We start from the raw sequence: 23,289 nt of genomic DNA, 5'->3' as shown, positions 1-23,289 counted from the left end.
AGGTCTGGTGGCATCTTGGAGAGAAATCAGAGTTAGTGTTTTGGGTCCGGTGACCCTTCTTCAGAACTTTTTCATAATTCCTTATCTAAACAATTGAAATCACCCAGAAGAGGTTCACTACACTGATATGAGGCTTGGAAGGACTGTGTTGTGTGAAGAGGTTGAGTAGATTGGCCCTGTCCTTGTTAGGATTTAGACAAATGAGAGATGACCTTATTGACAGGGTAGTTGTGGAAAGTTTGTTTCCTGTTGTGAGACAGCCTGGAACCACATGGCCTGATCTGAGAATGCGGGGTTACACGTTTGGGAGAGAGATGGGGGAAATTTCTACAGTGTTGTGAATTTGTGGAATTCCTCACCACAGAGGGCTGCTGAGACTGCAGCATAGACTATATTCAAGATTGAGGTAGGTAGACTTTTAATTAGTAAGGGAATAGAGGGTTTATGGGGAAAAGACAGAAGAGTAGAGTTGAGGATTGAGATCAGCCACAATCTCGTTGTGTGGTGGAGCAGACTTGAAAGACTGAATGACCTACTTCTGGTCTTATAGACTTAGTGGTCAGCAGATGTCTTGGACTGCTGTCGATGAGCTTTAAGTGTTTGTTAGTGATTTTGACTGAGTGTCACTGATGGAATGGCATACATTTCTATGTCAGGATGGTAGGTGAACTTGCAGATGGTGGTACTCCCCTGTGATCTCTGTCCTTGTCATTCTAGATGGAACCAGTGATGGGTTTGAAACCATTGATGTTCCGCAAGGATCAGCTCTGTTGTTTGTAATATTTGTAACTGATTTGGATGAATACGTAAGAGGTCTGATTTGTAAGTTTGCAGATGATATGAAAATCGGTAGAGTTGTGAAAAGTGAGGAAAATTATCAAAAGGATATAGCGCAATATAGATCAGTTGGAAAGCTGAGTTGAGAAGTGGCAGATGGAGTTTAATCTGGACAAATGTGAGGTGATGCATTTTGGGAGGTCAAATGCAGGAGGGAAGAGTACAGAAAATGGCAGGACCCTTCGGAGTATTGATATACTGAGGGATCTTGGGGTGCAAGTCCATTGCTTCCTTAAAGGGGCTAAATAATTGGCTAAGTAGGAGTACAAGGTCAGAAATCGCAGACACCAGGTTAAAGTCCAGCAGGTTTATTTGGAAACACAAGCTTTTGGAGCCTATTTCCTCCTTCAGGTATTAGTGAGACAGATGGCATCAGATACAGAATTTCTAAGTAAAAGATTAAAGGGTCACAACACTGATAAGGATGTAATGAGCAATCCTAAGATGTTGTTAAATCTTTAATCAGCTTTTTAAATTTTATATGTAAATTGGGGAGTGTCTTTCTAATCACTGTCCAGAGAGATCTGAATATTTTATCAGTGTAAAAAAGATGCGACATGTTACCTCTTGACAATGCATTTTAAGTGTGAGACCTTGTTTAGAATCTGTTAGTGTTTTGGTTTAGAGTCAGACTGGTTTTATTTCTAAAGTAGGAATTTGTAAAACACCACATTGTCTATAAATTATGTGTTTTTTGAACAAAATAGAATACATCTGCAAATACAAATTCACCCCATACATTTATGTGTGCGCGCGCATGTGCTTCAGACATACACACTTTCTTCTCCCCCCTCAAAACGCGCGCACACACTCATTCTGTCTCTCTTCCGTCCCCACCCACACACTCTCTCTCTTCACCCTCCACACCCCCCCCCCCACCATGTGCACACACACATCGCTATTGTGCAAGAACTGTGGAGCATAAATTGGGAACAGATGTTCTCAGGGAAATGCACGTCAGAAATGTGGAGGTTGTTTAGGGAGCACTTGCTACAATTACTGGAGAGGTTTGTCCCACTTAGGCAAGGAGGGGATCGTAAGGTGAAGGAATCTTAGATAACAAGACATGTGGAACATCTCATCAAAAGAAGGAAGCTTACTTAGAGCTGAGGAAGCAAGGATCGGACAGGACTCTACAACGCTGCAAGGTAGCCAGGAAGGAAATGAAGAATAGACTTAGGGAAGTGAGAAGCGGGTATGAAAAAGCCTTGGCGGGTAGGATTAAGGACAACCTGAAGGCATTCTATGTTTACGTGAGGAACAAGAGGATGGCTAGAGTGAGGGTAGGGCCAATCAGGGATAGTGGAGGGAACTGGTCCGCGGAGTCAGTGGAGGTAGGGGAGATAAGTCCCCGGGCCAGATGGGATATACCCAAGGTTACTATGGGACGTGAAGGAAGAGATCGCTGTCCCTTTTGACAATGATCTTTGCGTCCTCACTGACCACTGGAGTAGTACCATATGATTGGAGGATGGCAAATGTTATTCTCTTGTTCAAGAAAGAGAATAGGGATAATCCTGGGAATTACAGATGAGTCAGTCTCACTTCCTTGGTGGGAAAATTATTGGAGAGCATTCTGAGTGACAGCACAGAAAAACAATTACAGAAAAGCATGCTGATGCTGCTGTCTTCAGCACGTATAGGAATGTTCACAGGTCTCAATCAAGATTATGCAGCTGTTGAAAATCAACAACAATTTTAGCCCTTCAGCCCATCCTATACAATCCACCTCGATAACTTGTGACAGTGTATGTTACAATTGCAGACGCAGATATAAATCAGTGACAGCCATGCGAGAACATAAGAAAAGTACTTAAGTTACTTTAGAAGATTAAAACTTCAGTGAAAATAACTATCATCAGCAGGAATAATATAACAATAAGGTGTATGATCAAATTAACAATCGCAGTGGCCTTTGGGGACCAACCCTTATATAAGTGTGTGTATATATATCACATTCCAACGTACAGTAAAGGCCATGATAGAACTGGAAAGTTGTGCCACATGCCTGCGTGTTTCCGATGGGCTCAAAATTGAGAGGTGCCCGCAGAGGATTAGTGTTTTCATGCCTATGTTAATGGCAGTAATATCTTTAATCACAGCCACCGCGCAGCGTAACTGTGTCACATACATACGCGCAACTTAATCTATTCTGCTTGTTGTCCTAGAGTTTAGGATCCCGTTACTGAGTGCCCTCAAAACCTGTGACAGGGAGAGAGGGAAAGAAAAAGTGTGCCAGACTAGCTGGCTGTTAGTCGATTTTATATTTTTTCAAGTAATCTATTTACATAATTTGCTGTAAAATGCAGTATATTCTAGATTTGTATTCCTTAATGGGTTTTTTTAAAATCCTCCAGTTCCCTATACGCACATCACTTCGCCTAATAACAGTAAAGTAATACCATACATGGATGCAAAACCTCCAGCTCTCTTCATCCGTATCCGTCTTGAGGATACTTCTTCAATATGTTTCCTCCCTTGCCAATTTATGACTGACTGTACCATTAAGTGGTAACTACCTCCATATGCAGGTACCCCTTTGAGGTACCATATACCTGGTATCAAACAATACAGCTCTAAACATTCATCAGGCTTTACCTTCAGCTTATGTTTCCCGCCATTTATTTTCCCCCCGGGGTGTGGGGTTCCCTTACCACAGACTCCAACACCACCTAAGTTTTAGCTCAGCCTTCTTTCACATACACCAGCTGTTCTAACACATTACAATTTCACCTACTGGTTTAATCATAAAAATGCTCAAGATGGGCTTTCTGTATGTCATCCAATGAGCCCTTTCACTCTGTCCACTATTACTTCTCCCACAGTCCATATTCTTTAATTTCTTTAACATTTTGACATCTTAGCACATCACACTTTTTATTTTGATTGTAATTCTTTTCACATCCCTTTCAATGTTTTCAAGTCAGTTTCTCTATGGATCTGTGTCACTGTTTTATCATTTAAACTATGTTTGTGTGCTCTTCCAAGCTGCATTGATCCTTTTGTCAATTAGGTATGCATGTCTGAGACCCGTTCTTCAGTGCATGTTTTGTATCTCTTGTAACATTCACTTTTGCATACTTACATCTGCATCCCAAGACCATGTCACACATTCTTGACTCCCACATGATATTATCAAATGATCTATGAGGTTTTACTTATCTCTCCACGTTTAGTTCTGATGTCTTGGGTAGTGGTTTGAACACTAATTCAATCTTTCTTAAAACAAAAGACAAGGACAGAAACATCACCAAGAGAAAGCAATCAGGTTGCTACTCTCATTTAAACTTTCTTTTCACTAAAATCCATTTTAACCTCGATTGCCATTTCAACTCATCATTCTAAATTGCTTTTTCCCTTCTGCCGTCAGTCTCCACCCTTAATTACTTCTTCTCATTCAATTTTGCAACTTAACTGTTATCACCGTATCTAATTCCATCTTTCGGTAGAGATTTACAGTCCATGAAATATAATCCTGTAATTTTTAAAACAGAAGTCAAACTTTTTTTTAAAGTTACTTGATGACTCATTTTAGATATTGTTGTATCTCATGCAAATTTGTCCAAATTCAAAATTCTTTTTACTCCCTTAAAGTCGCTAACCATTTTTAGGTATTGAAATCATTGAGACTATGTGTATGCACTTTATCATTTGTCACTATTAAATGCATTAAATTAGAAGAGACCCCCCACCTCATCATCAAGGTATTCACAGGGATTAAATTCACAAACCAACAATCAACTTCCGTTTCTGGATGTTAAAGTAGAATAATTGACAAATGGGGGGGTCCAAACCTTAGTATGCAGAAAACCAAACCATACACATCAAATCCTCAACTTTCACAGCAACCACCCAAACGTCCACAAACAAGCTGCATTAGGACAATATTTAAAATGGGCCAGGACACACTGCAACACTCTAGAACTATGCCTTGAAGAGGAAGAACACTGATACAAGACCCTCGCTTCAAACAAATATCCCCGCAACTTCATCCACAGATGCCTAAAACAACAGACAACAGCAGGAGGACACAGTGCGACCCAACACACTGACCACACTGCCCTACATCAGGAACATATCAGAATTGACAACACGACTCCTAAGGCCACTAGGAATCATGGTGGCCCACAAGCCCGCAACCAGTCTATGACAAACACTTACAAGGATTAAAAGGCCCCATTCCAACAACACAGAACAAATGTGGTTAACAAAATACTGTGCAATGACTGCCACAAACATTACTTTGGACAGACAGGAAGGAAACTAGCCATTAGAATACACAAATATCAACTAGCAGCAAAATGGCACGATGAACTCTCCTTAGTAGCCTTCGTTGTCTGAATGTAGAGATATCCATTTAACAGGGACAAAGTAACCATAGTAGCCCAAGCCAAACATAGACACGCATGGGAATTCCTAGCGGCTTGGTTTTTGAAAAGATTTGTAGCTCAGGTTGAGGTTCTGGTTGTAAGTTTGCTCGCTGAGCTGGAAGGTTCGTTTTCAGACATTTCATCACCATTCTAGGTAACATCATCAGTGAGCCTCCGGCGAAGCGCTGGTGTTATGTCCTGCTTTCTATTTATGTGTTTAGGTTTCCTTGGGTTGGTGATGTCATTTCCTGTTCTTTTTCTCAGGGGATGGTAGATTGGCTCCAAATCAATGTGTTTGTTGATGGAGTTCCGGTGGGAATGCCATGCTTCTAGGAATTCTCGTGCGTGTCTCTGTTTGGCTTGTCCTAGGATGGATGTGTTGTCCCAATCAAAGTAGCATCCTTCCTGCTGCTGGAACAGGAATGGAGGGCTCCGCTGGTAAAGGTAGGTATTTGCTAATCTTTAAAGCAGAGACTCACCCACCTGTAGGCCTCTGACTGACACTCCCGCTCTTCCTGCTGCAAGTCTGTGGACTTTTAACTAGGTTAGAGGAGGAGGGAGGGAGGCCCTACTGTGTAGGACCTGGGGCTTCGAGGTAAGTGCTTAAATAACGGTCAGTTACCTTCCCTGCCTCTATGCTCCGACTTCACTTCCGCCCAGCTCCCGCCGCTCTCTGCTGAAGAAAAGACACGAGAGCTTTATAAAGCCTCAGAAGCACATTTCTGCTTTTATATTCCAACCCTCTTGAGATAAACGACAACATTACATTCGCTTTCTTAATTACGGACTCTACCTGCAAGTTAGCCTTTAGAGAATCCTGGACCAACACTCCCAGATCCCTTTGCACTTCTGCTTTGCGAATTTTCTCACCGTTTGGAAAATAGTCCATGCCTGTATTCTTTTTACCAAAGTGCAAAACCTCACATTTACTCACATTGAATGTCATCAGCCATTTCCTGGACCACTCTCCTAAACTATCTAAATCTTTCGGCAGCTTCCCCACTTCCTCAGCACTACCTGCCTGTCCACCTATCTTTGTATCATCAGCAAACTTCACCAGAATGCCCCCAGTCCCTTCATCCAGATCATTAATATATAAGGTGAACAGGTGCGGCCCCAACACTGAACCCTGCGGGACACCACTCCTCCCTGGTTGCCATTCCAAAGACCCTTTTATCCCAACTCTCTGCCTTCTGTCAGACAGTCAATCCTCAATCCAAGCCAGTAGCTGACCTCGAACACCACGGGCCCTCACCTTGCTCAGCAGCTTCCCGTAAGGCACCTTATCAAAGCCTTTTGGAAGTCTAGATAGATAACATCTACTGGGTTTCCTTGGTCTAACATACTGGTTACCTCTTCAAAGAATTCTAACAGGTTTGTCAGGCACGACCTCCCCTTACTAAATCCATGCTGACTTGTTCTAATCTGACCCTGCACTTCCAGCAATTTAGAAATTGCATCCTTGACAATGGATTCTAGAGTTTTACCAACTACCGAGGTTAGGCTAATCGGCCTATAATTTTCCATCTTTTGCCTTGATCCTTTCTTAAACAAGGGGGTTACAACAGCAATTTTCCAATCGTCTGGGACTTTCCCTGATTCCAGTGACTTTTGAAAGATCACGACCAAAGCCTCCGCTATTTCCTCAGCCACTTCCCTCAGAACTCTAGAAGGTAGCCCATCGGGGCCAGGAGATTTATCAATTTTTAGACCTTTTAGCTTTTCTAGCACCTTCTCTTTTGTAATGCCTACCATACTCAACTCTGCCCCCGGCTCTCCCTAATTGTTAGCATACTACTCATGTCTTCCACTGTGAAGACTGACGCAAAGTACTTATTAAGTTCTTCAGCTATTTCCTTATCTCCCATCACTAGCCTTCTAGCATCAATTTGGAGCGGCCCAATATCTACTTTTGCCTCTCATTTGTTTCTTATGTATTGAAAGAAGCTTTTACTATCATTTCTAATATTACTAGCTAGCCTGCCTTCCTATTTGATCCTCTCCTTCTTTATTTCTCTCTTTGTTATCCTCTGTTTGTTTTTGTAGCCTTCCCAATCTTCTGATTTCCCAGTGCTCTTGTCCACTTTATAGGCTGTCTCTTTTTCTTTGATACATTTCCTGACTTCCTTTGTCAGCCATGGCTGTCTAATCCCATCCCAGATAATCTTTCTTTTCTTTGGGATGAACCTCTGTACTGTGTCCTCAATTACACCCAGAAACTCCTGCCATTGTTGCTCTACTGTCTTCCCTGCTTGGCTCTGCTTCCGATCAATTTTCGTCAATTCCCCTCTCATGCCCCTGTAATTACCTTTATTTAACTGTAACACCATTACATCTGATTTTGCCTTCTCTCTTTCGAACTGCAGACTGAACTCTACCATATTATGATCGCTGCCTCCTAAGTGTTCCCTTACTTTAAGGTCTTTTATCAAGTCTGGCTCCATAGCACCAAGTCCAGAATAGCCTGCTCCCTTGTGGGCTCCACAAGCTGTTCCAAAAAGCCATCCTGCAAACACTCTATGAATTCCCTTTCTTTGGATCCACCGGCAACATTATTCACCCAATCCACCTGCATATTGAAGTCCCCCATGATCACCGTGACCTTGCCTTTTTGACATGCCCTATCTATTTCTCGGTGCATCTTGCGCCCCTGCTCCTGATCACTGTTAGGAGGTCTGTACATAACTCCCATTATAGTTTTTTTGCCTTTGTGGTTCCTCAATTCCACCCACACAGACTCCACATCCTCTGACCCTCTGTCATTCAATGCCATAGATTTAATTTCATTCTTAACTAACAAGGCAACCCCAACACCTCTGCCCACGTCCTTGTCTTTTCGATAAGTTGTGAATCCTTGGATGTTTAACTGCCAGTCCTGAGCTCCCTGCAACCATGTCTCTGTGACGCCTACCACATCATAATCATTCAAGAGGATTTGTGCTGTTAATTCATCTACTTTGTTGCGAATACTACAAGCATTTAGATGAAGTGTCTTAATGCTAACTTTATTATCATTATTAGAGAGGTTGGAAATCCCAAGATGCCTTAAGCTATCCTTCCTTTTTGCTGTATTCCTAGTCTGCCTCGAGCTTAAATCCACCTGTACACATGCTATCCTGTTGCTTATCTTTCCATTTAACTCCATATTCCCTGTCTCTTTCACTTTCCCTTCCCCCCGACTCAGAAATTTAAAGTCCTGCTGACCACCCTATTTATCCTTTTCGCTAGAACACTGGTTCCATATTGGTTCAGGTGGAGACTGTCCCAACAGTACAGATCCCCCCGGTTCCAAAACAGATGCCAATGCCCCATGAAATGGAATCCCTCTTTCCCACACCAATCCCTTAGCCACGTGTTTACTTCCCTAACTTTGTTTTCCCTATGCCAATTAGCACGTGGCTCAGGCAGTAATCTGGAGATTATGACCCTTGAGGACCTGTATTTCAATTTCTTTCCTAGTGCTTCATAATCCTTGAACAGGCCCTCTACCCTAGCTTTGCCTACGTTGTTAGTCCCAACGTGGACCATAACAACTGGATCCTCCCCCTCCTGCTCCAATATCCTTTCAACCCGGTCGGAGATGTCCCGCACCCTGGCACCGGGCAGGCAACACACCATGTGGGACTCCCAATCTGGCTTGCATAGGATACTATCTGTCCCCCTAATTATAGAATCCCCTGTAACAACTACCTGTCTTTTTGCTCCCCCCTCCTGAATGGCCTTCTGCGCCATGGTGCCGTGGTCAGCTGGCTCATCCTGTCCACAGTCCTTTCCCTCATCTGTACAGGGAGCAAGAATCTCATACGTGTTGCTCAAGGTCAAGGGCTGAGGCTCCTGCACCCCTGAACTCAGAATCCCCCTACCTGCCTCACTTACAGTCACACCTTGTCCCTGAACACTTTCTGAATTTCAGTTATTTAATCTACTGGGTGTGACTGCCTCCTGATACAAAGTGTCCAGGTAACTCTCCCCCTCCTGAATGTGCCGCAGAGTTTGAAGCTCAGATTCCAGATCATTTACTCTGATCCGGAGTTCTTCCAGCAACCAGCACTTGCTGCAGATGTGGTCGCTGCCGTTCACAATGGGATCAGCCAGCTCCCACATCATACAGCTACAGCACATCACCTGTCCAGCCATTACTACTTATTTAGTTAACTTCTACAATTTATGTCTTACATGCTTTCTAGTACTCTGCTACATTCTTTTTCAATTAAGCAATTAAACTTTTAATCAATTACACAATACACAAGGATATAAATTGAAAAGCCTTACCTTAACAACTTCAACAATTGAGGTGTCCAATTTTGGGCCCCACACCTCAGGAAGGACATACTAGCCCTGGAGCGTGTCCAGCGGAGCTTCACACGGATGATCCCTGGAATGGTAGGTTTAACGTATGATGAACAGCTAAGGATCCTGGGATTGTACTCATTAGAGTTTAGAAGGTTGAGGGGAGATCTAATAGAAACTTACAAGATAATGTATGGTTTAGAAGGGGTGGACGCTAGGAAGTTGTTTACGTTAGGCGGGGAGCCTAGGACCCGTGGGCACAGCCTTAAAATTAGAGGGGGTAAATTTAAAACTGAAATGAGACGACATTTCTTCAGCCAGAGAGTGGTGGGCTTGTGGAATTCATTGCCATGGAGTGCAGTGGAGGCCGGGACGTTGGATGCCTTCAAGGCAGAGATCGACAAATTCTTGATCTCACAAAGAATCAAGGGCTACGGGGAGAGTGCAGGGAAGTGGAGCTGAAATGCCCATCAGCCATGATTTAAATGGCGGAGTGGACCTGATGGGCCGAATGGCCTTCCACTCCTATGTCTTATTGTCTCATCTGTATGTAAGGATACTAGTGTCCTTACATACAGATGAGGAAGGACACCATTTTGATTGGGACAACACATCCATCCTCGGACAAGCTAAACAGAGACACGCACGAGAATTCCTAGAAGCATGGCATTCCAACCGGAACTCCATCAACAAACACATTGATTTGGAGCCCATCTACCACCCTCTGAGAAAAAGAACTGGAAATTACATCAACACAGGAAATAACATCACCAACCCAAGGAAACCTAAACACATAAATAGAAAGCGGGACATAACACCAGCGCTTCACCAGAGGCTCACTGATGATGTTACCTAGAATGGTGACGAAACGTCTGAAAACGAACCTTCCAGCTCAGCAAGCAAACTTATATCCAGGCTTGGTTCTCCACCTATACTTCAAACCAACAAACATAAAGAATTGAATTCCATATATAAACCCATACAGATCAAAACCAGAAATGACAATACTCACCATAAGGTACAGGACATTACAAATTCCAAGTGGAGTAGAACAACATTGCTTCATGAGAGTCTCCACTGACAATGTCACCTAGCATGGTGGAGAAACATCTGCACGAAAACAAGCCAGCTCAGCGAAAAAGTCAACAACCTCATCTACAACCTGAGCTAAGGCTCTTTGCCAAAACTCTAAACTCTATCATTTCCTAGAATCCCTTTAAATTTTCAGTTAACTATTCTGTTTGAATGTTTTAGAATACCAGGGCATGTAAGTCTGAATATAGTTTTTGTCATAATGTGCTTAAGGGTACCTAGACTCAGTAGTTTTGAGATTCCTGACACACTCTACAATTAATATTTCCACAGTACTTCCCCAGCATGGCTTGATGAGTTAAGGGTGCCTCATCGATCACTGTGTTGCAACGTTGAAATTTTGCAAACATGTTCAGCCATCAGAGTCCCCAATTTCTTAAAAAAAACACAATCTCTGCCCATTCCATATCAAGCAGAATGGGTTAACTAGTATTAATCTACTGCAGATTCAAAAAACAAGAGTGGGGCGTAAACTCCTTCATGTAATCATAACATCCATCTTGCCTCTTCCTTGAAGGAAGGAAAAGCATACTCATTTGTTAAATTTGCCTTTCCTAAACTCCGCACGCAGAGAGTTGCACTTTCAACATTCCAATGTCCCTTTCACTTGGATATTAACATTGGAGTCAATATTATCATCCAGAATTTAAAGATTTTCTCGTGTCAAAACAGTATTTGGAAGCTCACTGTGGCCAGAAAATAAAATTGGTTATTTCAGGAATAAAAATTTACCCTGTACAAATACAACATGAAGCCGATTCCAAATGTAAAATTTTGCCAAGCTTTACAAACCAAATTTTTGAACCAACATTTCAATACAGACTCTTTTGCTTTACACAACCACTGATAGTTTCTTAAAAGAATATTAGATTAACCATACCTGTCCCATGCTAATACAGCTACACATACGCATACACCACACTTTCAAATCACCAGACATTTTCAAATTACAAACTAAAAGATTTCAAAGTATCCCCGAGCTCCAGGCAACAAAAACAAGAACAAAAATGCACAAATGGTACAATATGACATTTAGCATCCAACAAACAAAGGTTCATTCAAACCAGACCAAAGTTAATGCTTCCACAAGGTTCAATAACCTTGCACAGTGCAGAAACCTGGTCTCTAGGTTGCTGTTTTTCTGTGCCTGTCTGTTTGTTACGCAATATAAGAGAGAGAGTTTCGTTCCAAGTTGCTGGACTTCACTTTGGACTGGAATCATGACCAGTGCCAAGAACAATCTTAGCCTCCAACCTCAGGTTGCTTTTTCCTTCTCTTGCACATTTTTTCCCAAATCTCACTTTCATCGCCAAAAATGTCTTGGATCACAGATTATATCCAAGTGGCTCCTTTTGGATTTGGTTGCATGCAGTTAAGAGAAGGCTTAACAACAATTTTCTTAAATATGAAAATTTATTGAATTGTGATAAAAGACAAAAAAAGGAACATTTATTAAGCAAATAAGAAGAATGAAAAGGAGAAGAAAAAAACAATAAGCCTCATGCCCATGTGCTTGTCAGGGACCCCCCCAATTGACAGCTGAGGTTGGAGGCTCAGATTGTTCTTGGCATTGTTCACGATTCCAGTCCAAAGTGAAGTCCAGCAACTTGGAACGAAACTCTCTCTCTCTCTTATATTGTGTAACAAACAGACAGCTACAGAAAAACATGTTGATTGTGCCACCTTCGGCACATACAGGATGTTCACAGGCCTCATTCAAGGTTATGCAGCTGTCGGATACCAACAACAATTTTAGCCCTTAAGCCCATGCTATACAGGGGTTGGGGAGGGTTATTTTAATGATCTGGCATGTAAATCATTCCTGTACTTGCGAATGGTTATTTCATATTGTCCTGTGTTATGTTCCGGCTTATGTATAGTGTACAAAAATCAACTTGTAATGAACTTGAGAATATAAGTTGTTCACGTTTGGGTACAGCCTGTTGTGTCAATCCAACAAACACAGCAAGGCCGTACGACGAGTGTGTTATGTCAATCAAATGAACATACTAAAACTGTACAAAGAATACATTTTTCTGAATCCAGTGAGAAAAGCAAGACTGTTTTGTGAATAGATTCATATCAATCCATTGAGAACAATACATCTATACAGTGAATCCATTAATTTCAAACCATTAAGCATGGTAAAGCTGTACAGTAAGTACACTGGTGTCAATCCAGTAAGCACTATGACAACAGACTGTAAACACATTACTGTCAATCTAAGACTATGTCTGTACAGTGAATCCATTAGTTTCAAACCATTGAGCATGGTAAAGCTGTACAGTAAGTACACTGGTGTCAATCCAGTGAGCACTATGACAACAGACTGTAAACACATTACTGTCAATCTAAGACTATGTCTGTACAGTGAATCCATTAGTTTCAAACCATTGAGCACAGTCAAGCTGTACAGTAAGTACATTGGTGTCAATCCAGTGAGCACTATAATGACAGACTGTGAACACCTTACTGTCAATCCACGACTACGTCTGTACAGCGAATACATCAGTGTCAATCCATTGTAATGCCTAAGCCTGTACAATGTATAGGTTAGCGTCAATCCAGTGAGAACAGTAAGACTGGATAACGAATACATTTGTCTCAATCGAATCAGCACCTTTTGCCTGCACAATGAATACATTAGTGTCAGTCCAGTAAACATATTGAGGCTGTGAAGTGAATAATTTTATCAATCCAATGAACACGTTAAGCCCTGGCAATGAATACCTTAGTGTCAAACCAATGAACACATGAATGTATCAGTGACAATCCAGTGGAGACAATAAGACTGTACACTGAATACATTCGTGTCAATCCATGGAAACAATAAAGCCATACACAGAGTACACTGGTGTCAGTCCAAGAACAAATAAGGCTGAACAGTGAATAACAAAAGACAATAAGATGTGGGAGCAGAATTTGGTCATTCGGCCCATCGAGTCTGCTCCACGATTTGATCATGGTTGTTATGTTTCTCAACTCAATTGTCCTGCCTTCTCCCCATAAATCTTCGTCCCCTCTGCAATCAAGACCCTATCTATCTCTGTTTTAAATACACTCAATGACTTGGCCTCCGCAACCTTCTGTGGCAATGAGTTCCACAGATTAACCACCCTCTGGCTGAAAAAATTCCTCCTCATTTCAATTCTAAAGGGATGTCCCTTAACTGAGGTTGTGATCTTGGGTACTAGACTCTCCTACTGGTGAAAACATCTTCTCCATATCCACACTATCCAGGCCTCTCAGTATTCTCTAAATTCAATCAGAGACCTCTTCATCCTGGTAAACTCAATTGATAACTGACCCAGTACCCATGCCAACACCTTACCTTTAATACCATGGACTCATCTTATTTAGCAGACTTCTGTATGGCACCTTGTCAAAAGCCTTCTGGAAATCCAAAGAGATCATGTACGCTGGTTCTCTTTTGTCTAACTCATCCATTACCTCCTCAAAGAATTCAAACAGATTTGCCAGGAACAATCTTCTCTCTCCTCGATGAAGCCTAGCTGACTTAATCTGATTTTACCATGCATTTCCAAGTTCTGTGCGATTTCACCCTCAGTAATGGACTCAGAAATCTTACCGACGCTTGAGGTCAGGGTAACTGGCCTGGAGTTTCCTGTCTTCTGCCTCCCTCCTTCCTTAAATAGGAGTGTTACATAGCCACTTTCCAGTCCTCTGGTACCCACCCTGACCCAATGATTCCTGAAAGATCACCACCAATGCTGCTACAATCTCCTCAGCTATGTCCCTCAGAACTTGAGGGTGAAGTCCATCTAGTCTGAGTAATTTATCCACCTCCAGATCTTTCAAGTTCCCCAGCACCTTCTCCTTAGTGATGGCCACTACACTCACCTCTGTCCCAAATCTCTTGAAGTTCTGGTACGTTATTGGTATCTTCCACTGTGAACATTGATACAAAGTACTTATTCAGTTCCTCTGCCATTTCTTTGTTCCCCATTTCTACTTCTCCAGCCTCATTTTCCAGCCTAATGATCACTCTCACCACTCTATTACCTTTCAGACATCTAAACAAATTCTTGCATTTATTTTAATATTACTGATGAGCTTACCCTCATATCTTATCTTTTCACCCCTTAGTGCATTTTTAATTATCTTCTGCTGGTTCTTAAAGACTTCCCACTGATCTTCACCACATATATTACATACATTACAATTGTGTCAATAGTGCCCACTCATAACAGAACCAGAGAAAACCGTATCAAACAAAGAAGTGTGAATGTGGAAATCTGAATCAAAAATAGAAATTGCTAAAGAAACTCAGCAAGTCTGGTAGCATTTGTGGAGAGTGAAGCAGAGTTAGTGTTTCAGGTCCAGTGACCCTTCTTCAGAACACTTTTAAAGTTTTTTGTAAAAGGAAAAATGGGAGGTCAGTAAAAAAGACATTGATGCACTCCATGTGAAAATAATTTTGCAGATTGTGTGAACATGTTATGGAATCGTGGCATCCCTGCAGTGTGGAAGCAGGCTATTTGGCCTATTGAGTCCACACTGACACCGAACACCCACCCAGATCCATTCCCCTACCCCTTCATTTCCCACGGCTAATCCACCTGACCTACACATCCCTGGACACGATGGGCAATTTAGCACGGCTAATCCACCTAAACTGCGCATCTTTGGCATATGGGAGGAAACTGAAGACCTGGAAGAAACCCACACAGACAGAGGGAGAATGTGCAAACTCAACACAGAGTCACCCGAGGCAGCAAATTGAACCAGTCACCTTGGCACTGTGAGGCAGCAGCGCTAACCAGTGAGCCACCGTATTGCTTATCTTCAAAATAGAAGTGCTGTGTGTGAACAATGTAGGTCTGTTGAATACATTAGTACATTATATGAACAATTGTTTGAACACCCTGGATACAAATTAGCCAAGTATTAGCTAAATGAATCTTGGATGAAGAAGATATTTTTACTCACCAGCTGATTACATTATGAGCAGCATCGGTATCTGTTTGGTGAACAGGCTAATGCCTATCACTAATATCCGTCAGTTAAACATATTAATGCATGTATTTGAACACATCAGTACCAGTCAGGTGACCACATCAGTGTCAGCCAGGTGAACACATCGGTGCCCATCAGGTAAAAAAATTGATATTGTAAACACATCAGAGCCTGTCAGATGAACATATCTATGTCAGCAAAGTGAACATATCAATGCTTGTCAGGTGAACACATCAACATCCGTCAGGTGAACACATCAGTGCCAGTCAGATGAACATAGCGATATCTGTCAGGTACCCAAATTGATACCTATCTGTGAACACATCTGTCAGTCGGATGGACATATTGGTGCCAGTCAGGTAAACGCTTCAATATCCATCAGGTACATACAGTCAGGTAAACACATCAGTGCCAGTCTGGTGAACTCATGGTGCCAATAAATGTGGAGCAGGAAAAGCACAGCTTGTCAGACAGCATCCGAGAAGTCAATGTTTCGGGCCAAAACCCTTCGTCAGGACTAGGGAGGGAGAGGGGAGCTCAGAAATAAATAAGTGGAGGGGGATGGGGCTGCGGGGAAGGTAGGTGAGATGGAGATAGGTGGCAGCAGGTAGGGGGTTATTATGTTTGGTCAGTGGGAAGGTTAGACCAGATTGGTGAGTCAGAAGATGGACAAGTTGGGGCTGGGAAGATTTTGAAGCTGGTGAAGTCAGTGTTGGGGCCATTGGGCTGAAAGCTCCCAAGGTGGAATATCAGGTATTGTTCCACCAGTTTACATTTGGTCTCACTCTGACAATGGGGGAGGCCAGAGATGGACATGTCACCAGGGAAGTGGATGGTAACTGGAAGATCAAGTTGATTGGTGTATGCAAAGCACTGATGCCCTGCGAACAGATTCTCAGGTCTGCATTTGGTCTCCCCGATATAGAGAAAACCACTCCAGGAGCAACAGATATAGTAGATGAGGTGAGATGAAGTGCAGGTGAATCTCTGCCGGATTTGGAAGGATTGTTTGGGACTTTGGATAGAGGTGAGAGGGGAGGTGTAGAGGCAGATGCAGCACCTCCTGTGGTTGCAGGGGAAGTACTAGGTGTGATGGAGGGGTTGATTGGGAGTGTGGAGTTGTTGACGGAGTTGCGGAGTAAATGGTCCCTGTGGAAAGCAGAGAGGGGTGGGGTGGGAAATTTCTTTTAGGTGGTGAACTCTGTAGGTGGTGGAAATGTCAGAGGATGATACATTGTATTTGGACGTTGGTAGGTGGTAATGTGAGGACAAAGGGGACTCATTATTGAGGGGAGAGGGTGTGAGGGCAGAAGCATGGGAAATGAAGGAGATGCGGTTGAAGGTATCCTTAATAACAGAGGAGGAGAAGAAACTACAGTTCCTAAAGTAAGAGGATATCTGGGAAGTCCTAGAGTAGAACAACTCATCCTGGGAGCAATAGAGGCAAAGGAATTGTGAGTATGGGAAAGAATTTTTGGAGGAGGGTGGATGAGAGGAGATTTTGTCGAGATAATTGTGTGAGTCAGTGGGTTTGAAATGGAGGTCAGTGGTGAGTAGATTACCAGAGATGGAGGTGGAGGGATCCAGATGTGGAAGGAGGTGTCAGAAATGGTCCAGATCAATTTAAGGGCATGTTGGAAGGTGTTGGCAAAGTTGATGAACTGTTCGAGCTCCTTCCAGGAGCAAGATGCTGCAACAATACAGTCATCAATATAGCAGAGAAAGACTTGAGGGTTGGTGCCTGTTTAGTTGTTGAAGAGGGACTGTTCCATAAATTCTACAAAGAGGCAGGCACAGCTTGGACCCATGCAGGCATCTGTAGCCACCCCTTTGGTTTGTAGGAAGTAGCAGGAATCAAAGGAAAAATTGTGGAGGGTGGGAACAGTTTCACCAAGCGAATGAGAGTGTCAGTGGAGGAGGTCTGGTTGGGCCTATGGGAGAAGAAGAAGCAGAGGACTTTTGAGCCATCCTTGTGAGGGATACAGATGTACACGGACTGAACGTCCATGGTGAAAATGAGGCGTTGGAGGCCAGGGAATTGAAGTTTTGGAAAGGGTGGAGGGCATAGTCTGTGTCCCAAATCTGGGTAGGGAGTTCCTGGACCAAAGGAGAAAGAACGGAGTTAAGGTTGGAGGAGATATTAACGATGGGGCAAAAGCAGGTAGAGACAATGAGTCGACTGGAGCTGTTCAGTTTATGAATTTGGGTAGGACATAGAAACAGGTAGTGCAGTGTTGAGGAACTATCAAGCTGGAGGCTGTGGATGGGAGAACTCCTGACATGATGAGGTTGTTGATGGTCTAACAGCTTGGTGATCAGAGTTGGCTTCGTGATGAAGGGGTCAGTAGGAGGAAGAGGCGGAGACTTGGTGCCTGGACTCAATGATGTAGAGGACAGTTCGCCATAGTAACACGTTGCACCCCACCACCCTCAATCCCCCCTTGTCAGTGTGTTCAGTGGTAAGGTTAGGGTTGGAGCGAAGGAAGAGCAGGGCTGTGCATTTTGATGGGGAAAGGTTGGAATAAGTAAGGGGGTGGAGAGATTCAGGCAGTTGATGTCACACATTGGTGCCGGTCAGGTCCATTGGATACACAGAGCGACAACAATCTTCACCTCTATGTGATGGGCTCTTTGTGGTGAATTGGCTGCCAACAATCTTTGCCGGCTCATTCATTCATTCTCTCATGTGCTTCTGGAGCAGAGCATTGCAGCAATGGAAATTCTAGAGGGTGATCTTCAATGAAAGTCAGAGTGGGACTGAATTTTAATGTCTGGTGAGCGTGAGTGGGGTTGGAGGCCAGAGGAATGACTTGGCATTCCACTTTCCACACACACATTCTGAAGGGAAACATGGGGAAAAGAACCTGTGGTGGGAATTCTGTCCCCAGATTCCCAGATCTAACTCTATGGGTAAAGTGCAACTACAACCCACATCACTGCTGTTGTTCAGCCACTCCCACCTGAAAGATTCTCAACACTAAGGCCTCTACCTATTATCAAACAGGAATCATGCCGAATTACATACACTTTTGCAGAAACCATTCATTTTCCAATCCGGATTTAAAAACAGTTAATTACAAGAAAGTGACACCTTTCCACATTAGAGAGAAAACTTGACACACTCACATTTGACTGTCAGCTCGTAGAAGGCGCTGGATTTACTGAATGGGTTTCGCATGAAACAACCATATATTCCAGAGTCTGATTTCTGTGCATTTTGGATGACCAAAGTCGTGTTATCATAGATCAATGTGTATCGGTTTTTAGCAGCAGAGTCCGTTATTGCAAGCCATATGACAGACTCAACTTTCCCTGATACTGTACAGGTCAATGCAATTATACTGTTTTCCTGGCTGGAATTGCTGGATATGTCAGGTTTGCCAAGCAGTTCTGGAAAGAGATGAAACAGAGAATTTTAATATTCACGACAGTGCTAACCCACATCATCCTTCCACAGTCACAACTTGGGTCAGAAGTTAATCCTGGAAAATAATGTGGTGTCCAAAAAGCTACAATCAGTAAGTCTCCAAACAAATCTGCTCAGAGGACACAGACCAGCAATCTCATTCCAGGGAAACACAAAGATAATCACTGTTGAAAATGGACACAGTAAGCGATGGGTGAAAGTTCAGCTGCATTTGGATCCTTGAAAGTCCTTCAGCTGTTGTTTGCAAATTGGAAATTAAACCCTAGATATTGGGCACAGAGATCTTGGTGAGGCACATATCTAACCTTGTGAAGATTTGCAGGTCCCCACTCAGTACACCAGCCTCAACTGATCCACTCAGGAATAATGTGAGTTCCAAAATGACTGGGAGCTGCTGGGAGACTGGGAATGCTACATTCATCTTCCATATGTGAACGATAAGTGTGGAAGTAAACATTCAATTAAGTTCTCAAAAAAAATCATGGACTTAAAGTTGTTTCCCTCTGCATAGATGCTACCAACCTGGTGAATTGGGTTTTTATTTTAGCTTTCTGATGTCTGTTATTGTAACACAAGATCAAAGTATAAGTAGATCATGAGCTCTATCAAACTGTGGCTTTGAGAAGAAGGCTGGTGTGAAATATGAGCAGGAGCTGGAAATTAGTGGAAGACTCAACAGCCATTGACTTAAAACAGAGCTAATTAGTTCTCAATTCTGTCCTATCAGTGATGCACAATTAAGAGTAGCATCCTATTCCTATCTTAGCGGAGCCAGTCTTAAGGCCCAGGATGACAGAGAACAAATTGAAAGTTAGAAGACACTATTTGTGTCAGCTGTGGTCTTGCACTTTGTACAGGAGTTGACCCTTGTTCGGCAATAGGCATTAATGGCTGTAGAAATCAACTTCTAATGAATAGTCCCAGTCTCCATACTAGCATCAATACAGAGCAGCAGGCAAGTGGAGAAAAGCTGAAGTTGGCCAAATGAAGAAAATTAACACAACCTACTCCTCACTTCATCCCTGAGTGAAGAATTTTGACCCAGTAATTCTTTCAGTCTCAAGTGAGAAAATGGAAGAAAAATGCAGAAGTTGGGAGGAGAGGTAGAGATGGAGAGAGAGAAAGGGAGATATGACAAGGAGGGAAAAGGAAGAGGGAGAAATGAGACTGAGAAGCTGGAAGTGTACTGGAAAATACAACGTGGAAAATGGAAGGGGTAAGACAGAGACAGGAGAAGTTAAGACAGAGAATGTGAGACAAGAATGAGTTGTAGAGAGGACATGAATGTCTGCAGATTTTCTCAATATACTCCATTGAGGGAATGGGAAACCCCCAGGGTTGCTACATCATTTTTTAAAAATTCATTTATGGGATGTAGCATTGCTAGCTTCCCAGAATTTATTGCCTGCGTGGAGTTGCCCTTGAGAAGGTAGTGGTAAGCTGCCTTCTTAAACTGCTGCAGTCCACCTCCTGTAAGTTGATCTACAAGGCCCTTAGGGAGGGAAGTGAAGAAATGGCAAGATATTTCCAAGTCAGGATGGAGAGTGTCATGGAGGGGAGCTTGAATGTGGTAGTGTTTGCATGTATCTGCTGCCCTGTCCTTTTAGATGGAAGTGGTTGTGTATTTGGAAGGTACTGTCCGGGGAGGCTTGGTAACTTTCTGAAGTGCATTGTGTAGGTAGTACACGCTGCTGCTAGTGAGCATCAGTGGTGGAGGGAGTGGACGCCTGTAGATGTGGAGTCAGTCAGGCTGGCTGCTTTGTACTGAATGGTGTCAAGCTTTCTGAGTGTTGTTGGTGCCATCAAAGCAAGTAGGGAGTATTCCACCACACTCCTGACTTGTGCCTTGTAGACGGTGGACTGGTTTTGGGGATCAGGAGGTAAGTTACTTCCCGCAATGTTCCTAGGCTCTGACTTGCTCTTGTAGCTGCTGAGTTTATATGGTGAGTCCAATGAGTTTCTAGTCAGAATGTTGACAGTGGTGACCATCATGTGACTGTACTGGGAAGAGATATGGTGAACAGCCAGCCAATATTCATGGTGCACAACAACAACTGGTATTCATATAACATCTTTAAACATAATAAAATTTCCCAACGCATTTCACAAAGACATAAAATAGAACATCAGAACAGACTGCATGAGGAGATATTTGGATGGACAAGCCAAAGCTTGTTCCAAATGGAAGGTTATAAGGTGTGTCTTTGAGGAGGAAAGTGAGGGAGAGGTGGAGAAGAGTAAGGAGGGAATTCCAGAGCTTATGGTCGAGGGAGCTAAAGGCACAACCACCAATGGTCCAACAGTAAAAAGGAGGGCTTCACCAGAATTAACGAATTTGCAGAGGAATGCAGGGATGAAGGAGCTTGTAGAGATAGGAAAGGTCGAACCCAAGAGGGATTTGAAAATATGGAAAAGAATTTTTAAAATCAAGGTAGTATTGGCGATGGATGTGATGCAGGGACATGGGCAGCAGAATTTTAGATAACCTCATTGCCAGAGAGTGAATCAGGAAAGCTCGTAAGGTGTGTTTGGGAATAGCCAAACCTGAAACTAACAAAACGTGGATGAGAATTTCAGCAGCAGATGAGCTGAGGGCAGAGAGTCAGTTGATATCACTCAGGCAGTAATAGATTGTCTTGTTGAGGGTGCAGGTATATAGTTAAAACTCATTTTGACAGCAGATATTCACTGTAGAAGACAAAGAATATCTCAGAAATAACTGACAAATCAGGAGCTGAAAGGGGGATAGGAGCATAAAATAACTGCAGTTATAAGGGCAACATCTTGAGGAATTTAATAGAACTAAAGGTCAACAAATCATCACATCTTATATTTTATGGTCTTTCAAAAAATGTCTGCTGAGATCATGGATATAATTTTTACCAGGGAGTGGGATAGAGTGGATGGGAAAGGCGTGGAGCTTCTGACGGGTCTGAAGACAATGGCTTCAGTCTTCCCAATGTTTAATTCAAGGAAATTTCTGCTTATCTAATACTGGATATGGGATAAAAACCTGAGAATGGACAGAGTGAGTGAGGGGTTGCTGCTGGGCGAAGAATATCTCTCAGTTAGACATCTATCCTTGAGTGCAGCAAATTACTTCAGTACAAGCGTGGTAAGAAGAGACAAGCTTACTTAATTACTGAAACATAATCAAATAGGCAATATGAACTGTGCTTACTGTACACACGGAGAGTCACTTCATTTATGATTTTAACAGGTTGATGGCGAACAAGTTTATAGATACCGGTGTCAGATTCCTGTACATTCTTCAGGACAAAGGTCAAAGCTGATTCATCAACCTGAATTCGACCTTTGTACTTCTTTCTGATATCAACATCGGGTCCAGACTCTTTATTAAATGATACGATATCTGAATGTATGTGGTTATAAAATATCCAAATTGATACTTCATATCTTTCAGGATGCTGTGGTCCAGGGAATGTGACATCACTTCCTGCAGCAGCTAAAATGACAGATTTTTCTGAAACTGAGAGAAAACACATTCTATATAATCACTGAAGAAACACCAGCACAGGCTAGACAGGTGTCAGAAACTGTTGTTGAGACAACACGGATCCTGACCCTGTCCCCATCATTCCTGCAACCAGGTAAATACTTGCTCTGACAAATTCAGAAACGGACTGAAATTTTGAGCTGTATACATTTTGAGTACGGGAGCAAGGAAGTCTTCCTGCAGGTGTATGTGATCTTGATGATACCATACCTGCAGTGTAAGATGCAGTTTTAATCTCCTTACTTCAGGAAAGATACACTAGCGTAAAGGCAGAGCAGCAAAAGTTCACCACACTGATTCCTGGGATGGCAGGTTTGTCCTTTGAGGAGAGGTTAGTTTGGCTAGGACTATATTCACTGGAGTTTAGAAGAATGACAGGGTAACCTCATTGAAACATACTTTCTGGCTGATCCGAACAGACTGACTGCATGGAGGATGTCTCCCTTGGCCAGGATAAGGGGCCATGGTCTCAGAATATGAGGTAGGCCATTTTCGACTGAGATCAGAGAAATTTCTTTACTCATATGATGGTGAACCTGTGGAATTCTTAACTCCAAAAGGTTATCAGGCCAAGACAGTGAATAAATTTAAGAAAGAAGTAGATTTCCATCGACTAAAGTTGTCATAGACTAGAGAGAGTGGTAGCATGTTGTTAAGATATAGGATCAGTCATGATCATGTTGGTCGTGGACTGGGCGCGTTAGGCTGAATGCTTCACTTTGCTCCTAATTGATATGTTTCTGTCTTTATCTAGCCAAGTACAGGACTCATCAGGTTTA

At 42.7% G+C, this 23,289-nt stretch overlaps 1 protein-coding gene across 1 annotated transcript; it reads right to left on the bottom strand.

Moving 5' to 3' along the window:
• Positions 1 to 1,736: 1,736 nt before the first annotated feature.
• On the bottom strand, positions 1,737 to 23,001 carry LOC132206275 (SLAM family member 9-like). The gene is made up of 4 exons (XM_059639774.1): positions 22,175 to 23,001; positions 18,693 to 18,956; positions 9,480 to 10,426; positions 1,737 to 5,883 (listed from the first exon to the last, which is right to left on the bottom strand). The coding sequence occupies exons 1-3, from the start codon at positions 22,497 to 22,499 to the stop codon at positions 10,350 to 10,352; spliced, it is 666 nt and encodes a 221-aa protein (XP_059495757.1). The 5' UTR covers positions 22,500 to 23,001; the 3' UTR covers positions 1,737 to 5,883; positions 9,480 to 10,349.
• Positions 23,002 to 23,289: the final 288 nt, after the last annotated feature.

The sequence above is a fragment of the Stegostoma tigrinum genome, chromosome 34, assembly GCF_030684315.1.
Source record: "Stegostoma tigrinum isolate sSteTig4 chromosome 34, sSteTig4.hap1, whole genome shotgun sequence".
Lineage (NCBI taxonomy): Eukaryota > Metazoa > Chordata > Chondrichthyes > Orectolobiformes > Stegostomatidae > Stegostoma > Stegostoma tigrinum.
This window is presented reverse-complemented; position numbering and strand designations above follow the sequence as displayed.